At 48.6% G+C, this 13,996-nt stretch overlaps 1 protein-coding gene across 1 annotated transcript in view; it reads left to right on the forward strand.

The window, feature by feature from the left end:
* The window catches only part of LOC139228306 (cyclin-dependent kinase 18-like), a 135,779-nt gene that overhangs the window by 105,116 nt on the left and 16,667 nt on the right, over positions 1-13,996 (forward strand). The window contains exons 9-13 of the mRNA XM_070859486.1: positions 2,680-2,803; positions 6,448-6,568; positions 9,730-9,827; positions 11,543-11,648; positions 12,868-12,910. Of these exons, the coding sequence (XP_070715587.1) occupies positions 2,680-2,803; positions 6,448-6,568; positions 9,730-9,827; positions 11,543-11,648; positions 12,868-12,910 (492 nt within the window). The remainder of the gene's footprint in view (positions 1-2,679; positions 2,804-6,447; positions 6,569-9,729; positions 9,828-11,542; positions 11,649-12,867; positions 12,911-13,996) is intronic.

Genomic DNA, 13,996 nt, shown 5'->3' on the forward strand with positions numbered 1-13,996 from the left:
CTTTCCCGGTGGTCGACAGCAGAGAGATTCCTCTGTAATTATCGCAGTCGGACTTGTCACCTTTCTTGAAGATGGTCACAATTACAGTGTCTCTCAGATCTCCTGGCATGATCTCCTATTTCCAGAAATGCTGATGGGGTGAGACAAAGAGGTGTGGAAGAAGGCTCGTGTGGAGCATAAACGTCAGCATAGACTGGTTGGGCCGAAAGGCCTGTTTCTGTGCTGACCTACATTGGCTTCCAGTTAAGCAACACCTCGATTTCAAAGTTCTCATCCTTGATTACAAATCCCTCCATGGTCTCGCCCCTCCCTATCTCTGTAATCTTCTCCGCCCTCACAACTCCCGAGATGTCTGCACTCCTCTAATTCTGCCCTCTTGAGCATCCCTGATTATAATCTCTCAATCAGTGGTGGCCGTGCCTTCTGTTGCCTGGGCCCCAAGCTCTGGAACTCCCTGCCTAAACCTCTCCGCCTCTCTACCTCTCTTTCCTCCTTCAAGATGCCCCTTAATACTGACCTCTTTGACCAAGTTTTTGGTCACCTGCGCTAATTCCTCCTTATGTGGCTCGGTGTCAATTTTTTAAATCTCATAATACCTCTGTGAAGCGCCTTGGAATGTTTCACTATGTTAAAGACGCTATATAAATACAAGTTGTTGTTGTAATTCTATGAGGAAAGGTTGGATAGGCTGGGTTTGTTTTCTCTGGAACAGAAGAGGCTGAGGGGAGACCTAATTGAGTTGTGTAATATTATGAGGAGCCTAGATAGAGTGGATAGGAAGGTCCTATTTCCCTTAGCAGAGGTGTCAACAACCAGGGCGAATAAATTTAAAGTAATTGGTAGAAGGTCTAGAGGGGATTTTAGTGGAAATTTCTTCACCCAGAGGGTGGTGGGGGTCTGGAACTCACTGCCTGAAAGGGTGGTAGAGGCAGAAACCCTCATAGCCTTTAAAAATTACTTGGATCTGCATTTTGAAGTGCCGTAATCTACAGGGCTACCGACCCAGAGCTGGAAAGTGGGGTTAGGCTAGGTAGCTCTTTGTCGGCCGGCGCGGACAGGATGGGCCGAAATGGCTGTAGATTTTTATGATTGTATGTAAGAACAGAGGGAGAGACTTCAATCCTGCTCGGTATTCATACACTGCGGCTGCTGCCATTTTGAAAGTGTGACCAACGTGCCTGTTCCAACAACGACTTACATTGACACAGCCCACTTCACATCCCAAAAGTGCCGGCAATAAAAGCATTTTGACATCAAGCCACAAAAGGAGGTATCAAGACGGATGCTTCATCAAAGAGGTAGGTTTTAAGGAGTGTCTTAAAGGAGGAGAGAGACAGTACAGGCCCATTTTTTAATATGGAAATCGAGATCCTGTGACGTACATAAGAAATAGGAGCAGGAGTCGGCCATACAGCCCCTCGAGCCTGCTCCGCCATTCAGTAAGATCATGGCTGATCTGATCTTGGCCTCAGCTCCACTTCCCTGCCCGCTCCCAATAACCCTTTATTCCCTTATTGTTCAAAAATCTGTCTATCTCCACCTTAAATATATTCAATGACCCAGCCTCCACAGCTCTCTGGGGCAAAGAATTCCCAAGATTCACGACCCTCTGAGAGGAGAAATTCCTCCTCCTTTCCGTTTTAAATGGGCAGCCCCTTATTCTGAAACTATGCCCCCTAGTTCCAGATTCCCCCACAAGGGGAAACAAAGAAACAGAGAAAATAGGAGCAGTAGTAGGCCATTCGGCCCTTCGAGCCTGCACCGCCATTCAATATGATCATGGCTGAGCCTCTATCTCAACACCATATTCCCACTTTTTCCCCATACCCCTTGATGCCTTTTGTTTCTAGAAATCTATCTATCGCCCTCTTAAATATATTCAGTGACTTGGCCTCCACATCCTCTCTGCATCTACCCTGTCAAACCTCCTCAGAATCTTACAAGTTAGAAGATCATCCCTCATTCTTCTAAACTCCAATGAGTACAGGCCCAAACTGCTCAACCTTTCTTTATAAGACCAACCCCTTCATCTCAGGAATCAACCGAGTGAACCTTCTCTGAACTGCCTCCAATGGCAGTAAATAGGACCCTGATTGCCATTTTAGGTCGGGGTTAGAATCTGTACCTTACGCTGGCCTGTTCCATGGACCATGGAGTCCGAAGAGGCCCGGGTCAAAGGTAAGCGGGCCTCGGAGGACCAGTAGCGCTAGAAATAATCTGGGCCGCTGATATCAGCTACCCTCACCCTCTGCGATCGTGACATCTCGCCCCCTCCAACCCCCATCCCTGCGACTTCCCTTGCTGCCTCCCCCCCCCCTCTCCCCCCTGCCTACCCGATCTCAAGGCCTCAATCCAGGCGTGATGGAGTGGGATCGCCTGTTTGGCTCACCGCAGCTCGCCTGGCCAGATTTAAATGAGGCTGAGAACCTCGAAAATCGTGGGGTACGGTGGGGGGGTGGTGGGGGGGAGCTCTTCACCCCTGGAATGTGGGGGGCAGGGGCGACTATCGCACTTCCCCCAGCCCCGGTCGATCGTCCAAAAATCAAAATGGAACACCCCCTTTCCCCATGGAGTTTTCAAAAAGGCGGAGGGGTGGGAAATAACAATTGACGCAGAAATAAAATTGAGAAAGAAAGCGCTGTGATGTTTGTCAATAATGTGATGCTTCCGCTGACACAGATATTCATGTTCCAACTTCTGAGGGGCTTGTCGTACTGCCACAAGAGGAAGGTTCTGCACCGAGACCTGAAACCACAGAACTTGCTCATCAACGAACGGGGAGAGTTAAAGCTTGCCGATTTCGGTGAGATTTTTTTTCATCACCCCCTTCTCCTTTCAAAATCCCGCTTTATCTTTTGTTACGTTTTGTCCGCGTCGCTAGAACAGGTGGTTACCATCCCAGGCGTGTGGGTGAATCCAGTGTGGGGAAACTGCCCCCCCCATACCACCCCGCCCCACCCACCCCGACTCTTTGTGTGCCAGCTGGCGATTCCCTCACGTGTGACACTGGTAGCAGAGAGGGGCGAAGGAGTGACGAGAGACTGTGGAGGGATGTGATCGGGGCCCAGGGGAGGCGTGAGTTCGGGGCTAGGGGCCCAGGGGCAGCCCACACTGTGCGATATGTGTGCACGCACTAGGTCTGTGCAGCAGAGCTGGTCTCCAGTCGTCTTGGTTAACCCTTGCCACTGGACCAAGACCTAGCTCTGTCAAGCCCGTGTGGTGGCTGGTGTGCAACGGCCACCCCACGTTAAACAAAATCCACGCACAGGCATCTTCCACCCTTCAACATGTAGTTCGGGATCTGGAATATTAGTTCCTTCATTGAAACATCTGTGAACTCATCCTTTTTTGGCGTGGAAGCAAGTCATCCTCGTTTCGAGGGACCGCCTATGATGATGATGATGATGGTAGTGATGATGGGCAGGGCGTACGGCATCTCATGGGCTATTGTATCTTGGGTATTACTGCGTGGAAAATCCCACCCCGATAGACAAAAGGCCGCAGGGAAGTGTCTCAGTGAGTGCCCTCGGGAAGCGTGCACAGGCTAGTATTGTAGAGAGTGCCAAGGCGACATACTTTACGGGGAAAGCTAAGTGAAGACCAATAGAAAAGATCATCGCTAGGTTTGTAAAGAATGATACGTAAACTCCAAGGGTTAAGTTACAAGGAGAGATTACACAAACTAGGGTTGTATTCCTTGGAATTTAGAAGGTTAAGGGATGATTTGCTTGAAGGTTTCAGGATATTAAGGGGAACAGAGAGGGTAGATCGAGAGAAAATATTGCCGCTGGTTGGGGAGTCTAGGACTAGGGGACATAGTCTAAAAACGAGAGCCAGACCTTTCATGAGTGGAATTAGGAAACACTTCGACACACAAAGGACAAAAGTGTGGAACTCTCTTCCTCAAACGGCAATCGATGCTGGGTCAATTGTTAATTTTAAATCTGAGATTGATAGATTTTTGTTAACCAAAGGTATTAAGGGATATGGGGCCAAGGTATATGGAGTATATGGAGTTAGGTCACAGATCAGCCACAATCTCATTGAATGGCGGAGCAGACTCGAGAGGTTGAATTTATTTTATTCGATCACAAGATGTGGGCGTCGCTGGCAAGGACGGCATTTATTGCTCATCCCTAATTGCCCTCGAGAAGGTGGTGGTGAGCCGCCATTTCAGAGGGCAGTTGAGAGTCAACCACATTGTTGTGGGACTGGAGTCACATGTAGGCCAGACCGGGTAAGGACGGCAGATTTCTTTCCTTAAAGGGACATCAGTGAATGGCCTCCTCCTGTTCTATGTTCCTATTAGTAAGAGAAAGTGGGGCAGCTCAGAACACAGAGACTCGGTGACATGAAGCTTGGGTCTTTAATCGGCTGACGGAGACTGAGGGAGGCTAAGGAGAGGGCCATGGAGCACTGCGTCCAGTTCTGGGCCCCGTGCCTCAGGGAGGACATATCGGCCTCGTAGGGGGAGCAGGGAGATTCACCGGAATGATACTGGGGCTGAAAGGGTTCCATTTCGAGGTTGCAGAAGATTAAGGGGTGATCGAATTGAGGTGTTTAAGATGACCGAAGGAGTTGATAGGTTAGATGGAAAGAAATGATTTCCTCTGGTGCATGGAGTTCTGAACAAGGGGACGCAACCTTAAAATTAGAGTCAGGCCGTTCAGGAGTGCTGTCAGGAAGCAAAGAAGGAAGTGGAAATCTGGAAATGTCTCCCCAAGAAGCTGTCAAGGCTGGGCGGGGTGGGGGGGGGGGGGCAGAGGTCAATTGAAAATGTCAAAACAGAAATTGCTAGATTTTTGTTAGGGAAGGGTATTAAGGGTTATGGAACCAAGGCAGGGATGGTGTTAATATACAGGTCAGCCATGATCTGACTGAATGGCGGAACAGGCTCGAGGGGCTGAATGGCCTCCTCCTGCTCCGATGTTCCTGTGACTTAGCCGTCTTAGGAAAGAATTAGATGCAGAAGAGTGCAATGAGCTTTAATTTCAAACAGTGGGGATGCAGGAAGAGTATTTGGGATGACATATTTGAAAATAAGAGGTTTGATAGAGGTGTTTAAAATCATGAAGAGTTTAGCGAGAGTAAATAAAGAGAAATTGTTTCCAATGGCTGAAGGGTCGAGAACCAGAGGGCACAGATTTAAGGTGATTGGCAAAAAAACCCAGAGGCAACACAAGGAAAAACATTTTTACGCAATGAGTGGTTAGGATTTGGAACGCATCGCCTGATAAGGCGGTGGATACAGATTCAATAGTCGCCTTCAAAAGGGGATTGGATAAATACTTGGAAGGAGAAAAATTGTAGGGATATGGGGAAAGAGCGGGAGAGTGGGGCGAACTGGATTACTCTTCGAAAGAGCGTGCGGAGACTCGATGGGCCGAATGGCCTCCTTCTGTGCTGTACTATTCTATGATTCTATGATAAGAGAAGAAACTTGAGAGAAGGGGAAAGAGTAGGAGGGAGTTGATAAAATAGAGACACACAAAGGGTTGGGGACCAGATGTGAATGATTTCTCACCCGTGCCAACACAGCTTGTTGTGGATTTTGCCAATAGTCAGCGACTGGTGGAGGTGCAACGTTGTGGATGGCAAATGTAAACGGACAGTATGTTTGAATGCCAGCTTGTAATCTGTAGAGATAGTCACTGCGGAGAATGCCATCAGGTAGCACTGCAAAGCTGAGCCACAATGAGTGCGAGGAGGGTAGAGGGTTTGCTGCTGGGTACAGTGCCAATGGGTTGGTAGCCAAGGGGCGAAGGCAAACCTAGTTGGCTGCACCTCCTGAGCCCACGACCTCCACCGCCTAGAAGGGCAAGGGCATCAGGCGCATGGGAGCACTACCACCTCCAAGCTCATTTGGAAATATATCGACCACTCCTTCATTGTCGCTCGGTCAAAATCCTTTAACTCCCTACCTGACAGCGCTGTGGGAATATTTTCACCACATGGCACTGGGTGCTTAAGAAGAAGGCGCACCACCACCTGCTGAAGGGGCAATTAGGGATGGGCAATAAATGCCACCCTTGCCAGCAACGCCCACATCCCGAGAATGAATTCACTTCATTCCCGCATCCCGCTGCGTACCTAAGTCGGCTCAGGAGGGCAGCACACTCACCTCTGAGTCAAGAAGGTTGCAGTTTCAAGTCCCGCTCCAGGAACTTGAGCACATAAATATAGCCGAACATTTCAGTGCAGTGCTGAGGGGTTGCAGTGGGGTGTGGGGGTATGCAGAAAGGATAATTATCCCTGGCGAACCTTCTGGGGGCTAGTCCAGAGTGGAGTTAATGGACACGGGGAGAAGGTCAATCTCCTGATCTCAAAGACGTCCAGAACGGATTGAGATCGGGGGGAAGGAAAAAAATCTGTACGAAGTGGATGGCAGTGCTGCGATGTTGGTGAATAGTCACCCCATTCAAACGGTATTAACTATTTCCCTTTCAGGTCTGGCAAGAGCAAAATCTGTTCCCACCAAAACCTACTCCAATGAGGTGGTAACCTTGTGGTACCGACCCCCCGATGTCCTCATGGGCTCCACCGAATACTCAACGCAAATCGACATGTGGTGAGCATAGCTGCTAGAAAATAAAAACCATTACATCTCTCCAAACCTTTAGATTTTACCGACAGGACATTTCCTGTACACGATGGGATAACATCAAAACATATGCCGATAACAGACCTTAATCTGACATTCAATACCTTTCTATCAAAGAAAGAAAGACATGAATTTATGTAGCGCCTTTCACGACCTCAAGCGCTTTACAGCCAATGAAATATTTTTGAAGTGAAGACACTTACGCACAGCATTATCCAAAAACAGCAATGTTTTTGGGAGCTTGCTGTGCGCAAATTGGCTGCCACGTTTCCCTACTTTACAACAGTGACTACACTTCAAAAGTACTTCATTTTAAGTGCTTTGGGATGTCCTGAGGTAATGAAAGGCGCTATATAATTGCAAGTGTTTAATTTCATAGCCATGGTATTACAGGTACAACGTCTCAAATCCGACTGTCCGAAAATTGGAGTTGTCCGTAAACCGGATATTTTTGAGAAAATCCCATTTGATAATCAGTAAAATAAAATCCGGAATTATTGTCCAAAAACCAGCGGGTCGGACTAGTAATCGGCTTCGCCGCTATGTTTTAAATGGCGTGCGAATGGTCCGGGCCTTGCCCAATGACCCTTGCCCCGGCCCGACCCGACCCACGCCACCATCAGTACTTTGTCTGTCTCGGTAGCATACGTACGCTCTTGGTTTTCTTGTCCGAAATCCAGAAAAATCCAAAAATCGGCAACCGTTCTCGGTCCCAAAGTTGCCGGATTTGAGACATTGTACCTGTATTTCTGTAACTGCCCCAGTGATAACTGCAGTCCTCAACGTCACATATGCTTCCCGGCATTCTACTGTAAGAGACTGGGTCACTGAACATCTTTTACACATGGCTGTTCTCCAAGGTTTAATTTGTAATACTTCTCAGCCATCGGGAGAATTTCCAACAAATTTTAATGTTTCCTTCACATAGCATGGTATAATATTACACCTGTCTCAGCTATTTTGCACAGTGAGTGTAGTGCCTCGGGCATACTCAACAACATAGCGTTACATGAGCACTGCTCTGTGCATCCATGTAATCCATGCAATATTAACCTGCTGTAATCAGAACCTGCCGTAATGAATGGACCGACTATAACTGAGTCTGCCACAGGTAATAGCTCTATCCTAGACTGAGCTGGTTAGAATCCACAGACCTGTTACAATGTATATCTTTGTGTCGACTGATACAATATTACAGAGTGTGTCACTGGATAGATGGCTATTCCAATACGTAAGCTTGAGGTCTTCCACAACTCGGCTGCCCGTGTCCTAACTCGCACCAAGTCCCGCTCACCCATCGCCCCTGTGCTCGCTGCCCCGTGTCCTAACTCACACCAAGTCCCACTCACCCATCAATCCTGTGCTCGCTGCCCCATGTCCTAACTCACACCAAGTCCCGCTCACCCATCAATCCTGTACTCGCTGCCCCGTGTCCTAACTCACACCAAGTCCCACTCACCCATCAATCCTGTACTCGCTGCCCCGTGTCCTAACTCACACCAAGTCCCGCTCACCCATCAATCCTGTACTCGCTGCCCCGTGTCCTAACTCACACCAAGTCCCGCTCACCCATCGCCCCTGTGCTCGCTGCCCTGTGTCCTAACTCACACCAAGTCCCACTCACCCATCAATCCTGTACTCACTGCCCCGTGTCCTAACTCACACCAAGTCCCGCTCACCCATCAATCCTGTGCTCACTGCCCCGTGTCCTAACTTGCACCAAGTCCCGCTCACCCATCGCCCCTGTGCTCGCTGCCCCGTGTCCTAACTCACACCAAGTCCCGCTCACCCATCACCCCCTGTGCTCGCTGCCCCGTGTCCTAACTCACACCAAGTCCCGCTCACCCATCACCCCCTGTGCTCGCTGCCCCGTGTCCTAACTCACACCAAGTCCCACTCACCCATCAATCATGTACTCGCTGCCCTGTGTCCTAACTCGCACCAAGTCCCGCTCACCCATCACCCCCTGTGCTCGCTGCCCCGTGTCCTAACTCACACCAAGTCCCGCTCACCCATCACCCCCTGTGCTCGCTGCCCCGTGTCCTAACTCACACCAAGTCCCGCTCACCCATCACCCCCTGTGCTCGCTGCCCCGTGTCCTAACTCACACCAAGTCCCACTCACCCATCAATCCTGTACTCGCTGCCCTGTGTCCTAACTCGCACCAAGTCCCGCTCACCCATCACCCGCTGTGCTCGCTGACCTATGTTGGCTCCTGGTTAAGCAACGCCTCGATTTCAAAATCCTCATCCTTGTTTACAAACCTCTCCATGTCCTCGCCCCTCCCTATCTCTGTAATCTCCTCCAGCCCCACAACCCCCCCGAGATGTCTGCGCTCCTCTAATTCTGCTCTCTTGAGCATCCCTGAGTATAATCACTCAACCATCGGTGGCCGTGCCTTCTGTTGCCTGGGCCCTAAGCTCTGGAACTCCCTGCCTAAACCTCTCCGCCTCTCTACCTCTCTTTCCTCCTTTAAGACGTTCCTTAAAACCGACCTCTTTGACCAAGCTTTTGGTCATTTGCCGTAAATTCTCCTTATGCGGCTCGGTGTCAAATTTTTGTCTTATAACACTCCTGTGAAGAGCCTTGGGATGTGTTACTACATTAAAGGTGCTATATAAATAAAAGTTGTTGTTGTTGTCCTCTGTGAGTGTCAGCCAGTGACTCAGTGGGTAGCACCCTCGCCTCTGAGTCAGAAGGTTGTGGGTTCAAGTCCCACTCCAGAGACTTGAGCACATAAATCTAGGCTGACACTCCAGTGCAGTGCTGAGGGAGTGCTGCACTGTCAGAGGTGCTGTCTTTCACATGAGACGTTAAACTGAGGCCCCGTCTGCCCTCTTCTGTGGATGTGAAAAATTCCATGGCACTATTTTGAAGAAGAGCAGGGGAGTTATCTATCAGTCCTGGGGCCAATATTTATCCCTCAATCAACATCACTAAAACAGATTATCTGGTTATTATCACATTGCTATTTGTGGGAGCTTGCTGTGCGCACATTGACTGCCGCTTTTCCCACATTACAACAGTGACTACACTCCAAAAAGTACTTAAATGGCTGTAAGATGCTTTGAGTTGTCCAGTGGTCGTGAAAGGTGCTATATAAGTCTGTCTTTTTTCTGTGTTTCCAGGGGAGTTGGTTGTATCCTGTATGAAATGGCTGCCGGGAGGCCATTGTTCCCTGGTTCCACGGTGAAGGAGGAATTACACTTAATTTTCAGGCTTTTAGGTGAGTGGAGCATTGATGGACTGTGATTGAGACACCAAGAACACTCCTGGCCTGTCCCACCCAGTCCCCCATGTGATCAGCAAGCCTAGAGTTTAGCAGTTTGTGTTCAGGACAAAGAGGGTAGCCCATTTGCAGGCTTTCATTAAGAAAGCAAAATGCACCCCTAATAAACTGAAAAAGTACAGGTTGATCGTACCTTACCCGGAACCCTCGGGACCTGGCCTGTTCCGGATAAGGGATTTTTCCAGACGAGGGGTGGTCACGTTAAATTGGATGGTACAGGTACTGAGTAAAGGGATATTGGGGCTGGCTGGCTTGGGGCTGGGAGTGCGGCAGAGAGACCATGAGGTGGGGAGGGGCTGGTGGATCGCAGGGTCAGGCCAGCGATTGCGGGAGTCGGCAGCGAGGAAGGACTTCAATTTGTTCATGTTGGAGTTCTGCGCATGTGATGGCCGGGGATGGTTCCGGACGAGGGGTGGTTCTGGATAAGAGAGTTCCGGATAAGGGAGGTTCAAGATTACAAAATTTGGTAAAGGCTCTGTGGCTGGATGGTCACATTACCTACTGTAGTCATTGTCAATTCAAGTAAGTTCACTTTTTTAACTAATGTTTATATTTTTGAGAATGTACATTATCTTTTCTGTTGGTTTGGTTTGATTTTGCGTTGGCTTAGTTGAGCTCAGTTTCCGACTAGCCTCAAATCATTTTTAGCTTTATCTTCAGAAATCCTCCCTCCATTTACCTCTCCCTCTCTCCATTTACCTCCCTCTCTCCGTTTCCCTCCCTCTCTCTGTTTCCCTCTCCCTCTCTTCACTTTCCTCTCCCTCTCTCCATTTACATCTTCCTCTCTCCATTTCCCTCTCCCTCTCTCCATTTACATCTTCCTCTCTCCATTTCCCTCTCCCTCTCTCCATTTACATCTTCCTCTCTCCATTTCCCGCTCCCTTTCTCCATTTATCTCTCTCCATTTACCTCTTCCCCTCTCTCACTCTCCACCTCTGTATATCCACTCTTCCTTTCTATAGAATACAGAGTTAGCTCAAACAGCTGAAGAGTACAGAATTAACCAACAACCTATTGACATATTGGAATACATTACGACCAATAGTTTCTTCCTGGTCCTCCTGCTCGGGATGCTTCTCTCCCCTCTCCCAACCCTGTGGTGTGAGAACGACTGCATGCTGTATTTTATTTTACTTGTGTAATCCTGACCTCTAAACATAAAGGCTATATGGACCATCTATACCTGTGAAACCAAACCACCATCTGCTTATCTACAACCTTCCATTTAAACCCAGTCTCCATAGGTAAATGCAGAATGGATAACTGAGCTCGGATCTTCAATCAATAAATAAGAACATAAGAATTCAGAGCAGGAGTGGGCCATTCAGCCCCTCGAGCCTGCTCTGCCATTTAATGAGATCATGGCTGATCTTCTACCACAAATACCTTCCTGCACTATCCCCATATCCCTTGATTCCTTTCATTCCCAAACATTTATTGACCTCTGTTTTGAACATATTCAATGACTGAGCCTCCACAGCCCTCTGGGGTAAAGAATTCCAAAGATTCACCACCCTCTGAGTGAAGAAATTTCTCCTCATCTCAGTCCTAAATGGCCGACCCCTTATCCTGAGACTGTGCCCCTGAATCATTTGTTGTGCAATTAATTACTCTTTAGTTATCCTGAACTATAAGTATCTGTCTTGTTCCAGGTACGCCAACGGAAGACACATGGTCGGGAATAACATCCAACGAAGAATTCAAGGCTTATAATTTCCCTTATTATCGACCCCAACCGATGATAAACCACGTTCCCAGGTACACTGGTAAACCATCCACTTTATTCCTCCCTTACTGCCAACTATGTGTTACAGTGAAGTGTATATTTGTATGTGTTGCAGCATCCACACGGGTGTCAGCTGTGGCTCAGTGAGCAGCACCCTCGCCTCTGTGGCAGAAGGTTGTGGGTTCATAGTTCCATTCCAGGGACTGGAATACAAAACTCCAGGCAGCACTTCCAGTGCAGTTTAAAAAAAATTCATTCCTCGGGTGCCAGTGTTTATTGCCCATCCCTAATTGCTCCTTGAGAAGGTGGTGGTGAGCTGTCTTCTTGAACCGCTGCAGTGGTGAAGGTGCTCCCACAGTGCTGTTAGGGAGGGAGTTCCAGGATGTTGACCCAGCGACGATGAAGGAACGGCCGATATATTTCCAAGTCGGGATGGTGTGTGACTCGGAGGGGAACTTGAAGATGATAGTGTTCCCATGCACCTCCTGCCCTTGTCTTTCGAGGGTGGTAGAGGTAGAGGTCGTGGGTTTGGGAGGTGCTGTCGATGAAGCCTTGGCGAGTTGCTGCAGTGCATCTTGTAGATGGTACACACTGCAGCCACGGTGCGCCGGTGGTGGAGGGAGTGAATGTTGAAGGTGGTGGATGGGGAGCCGATCAAGTGGGCTGCTTTGTTCTGGATGGTGTCGAACTTCTTGAGTGTTGTTGGAGCTGCACTCATCCAGGCAAGTGGAGAGTGTTACATCACACTCCTGACCTGTGCCATGTAGATAATACTGAGGTAGTGCTACACTGTCGGAGGTGCTGTCTTTCGGATAAGACGTTAAACCCTCTGCCCTATCAGGTGGATGTTTTCATTCTTTAATAGATTGTGTTCCTGTGACATTTCTCTGTCACTATTTTAACACAGCATTAACACGTGATTTTAAATGGGTTAACACTGCCACTAGAACTCGGACAGAGGAATTTCAGATGCATGCTTTAATTGTTCATCCACCAATATCAGCAACAATTACTGCTAGGCGATGTCTATTTAAATCGTCTTAAACGATAAGAGAATAAGGGGCTATGGGAGCGGGCAGGGAAGTGGACCTGAGTCCATGATCGGATCAGCCATGATCGTATTAAATGGCGGAGCAGGCTCGAGGGGCCATATGGCCTACTCCTGCTCCTATTTCTTATGTTCTTACCTATGACATGATTCCGATCTCCTTGTCTGGCTGAAAATGTTTTACGTTTTGTGTTTTTTCCTAGGTTGGATGCTGAAGGACTAGATCTTTTTGCCAACCTTTTAGTGGTAAGCGGCGAAATAATTGAAGGCTTACAAATGGATTTGTCTTTACAAATTTCCCTTGTTGTCATGGCAATGTGTTTATAAGTTGCTTTATTTACTATGTCTCGCTACAGGGGAGAATGTCGATGCAATTTGTAATCATAGCGGCAATTGTTATTTTTATTCGTTCTCTGGATGTGGGCGTCGCTGGCAAAGCCGGCATTTATTGCCCATCCCTAATTGCCCCTTGAGAAGGTGGTGGTGAGCTGCCTTCTTGAACCGCTGCAGTCCGTGTGGTGAAGGTGCTCCCACAGTGCTGTTAGGGAGGGAGTTCCAGGATTGTGACCCAGCGATGATGAAGGAACAGCCGATATATTTCCAAGTCAGGATGGTGTGTGACTGGGAGGGGAACGTGGAGGTGGTGGTGTTCCCATGCGCCTGCTGCCCTTGTACTTCTAGGTGGTAGAGGTCGTGGGTTTGGGAGGTGCTGCCGAAGAAGCCTTGGCGAGTTGCTGCAGTGCATCTTGTAGATGGTGCACACTGCAGCCACGGTGCGCCGGTGGTGGAGGGAGTGAATGTTGAAGGTGGTGGATGGGGTGTCAGTCAAGGGGGCTGCTTTGTCCTGGATGGTGCTGAGTGTTATTGGAGCTGCACTCATCCAGGCAAGTGGAGAGTAAGTTCCAATGTTATTCCTTTATATGAAAGGATTGTGTATTGTGAATTCAGATGTGGGGAATGTAGGAAAATTGTGCAGGAGGAGTTGGATTCTGTGCCTGAATTATTGAGATGCATTCACATCGCACGATATTCTGTGCCAAGAACCCTGATTTGTAAAATCTCCCTCAAGATATTCAAGGGAAAATACAGCAGAAACATAAAGTCTGCAGGAACAGTTAACCGTGGTCTAGGAATCAATTGGAGCATGGTATTGCTGGCAAGGTCAGCATTTACTGCCCATCCCTAGTTGCCCTTTGCGAAACGTGAGAATCAGAGAAGTTCTACAATGGGTTTCAAAGTCAGTCAAATACTTTGGAGTCAACCCTGCTGTGTGGGCCCAAACCCGATAGCCGGCCTTCAATAACACTTTCTTACTGACTCATGCAGTCGGTG

The sequence above is a fragment of the Pristiophorus japonicus genome, chromosome 17, assembly GCF_044704955.1.
Source record: "Pristiophorus japonicus isolate sPriJap1 chromosome 17, sPriJap1.hap1, whole genome shotgun sequence".
NCBI classification, from domain to species: Eukaryota; Metazoa; Chordata; class Chondrichthyes; family Pristiophoridae; genus Pristiophorus; species Pristiophorus japonicus.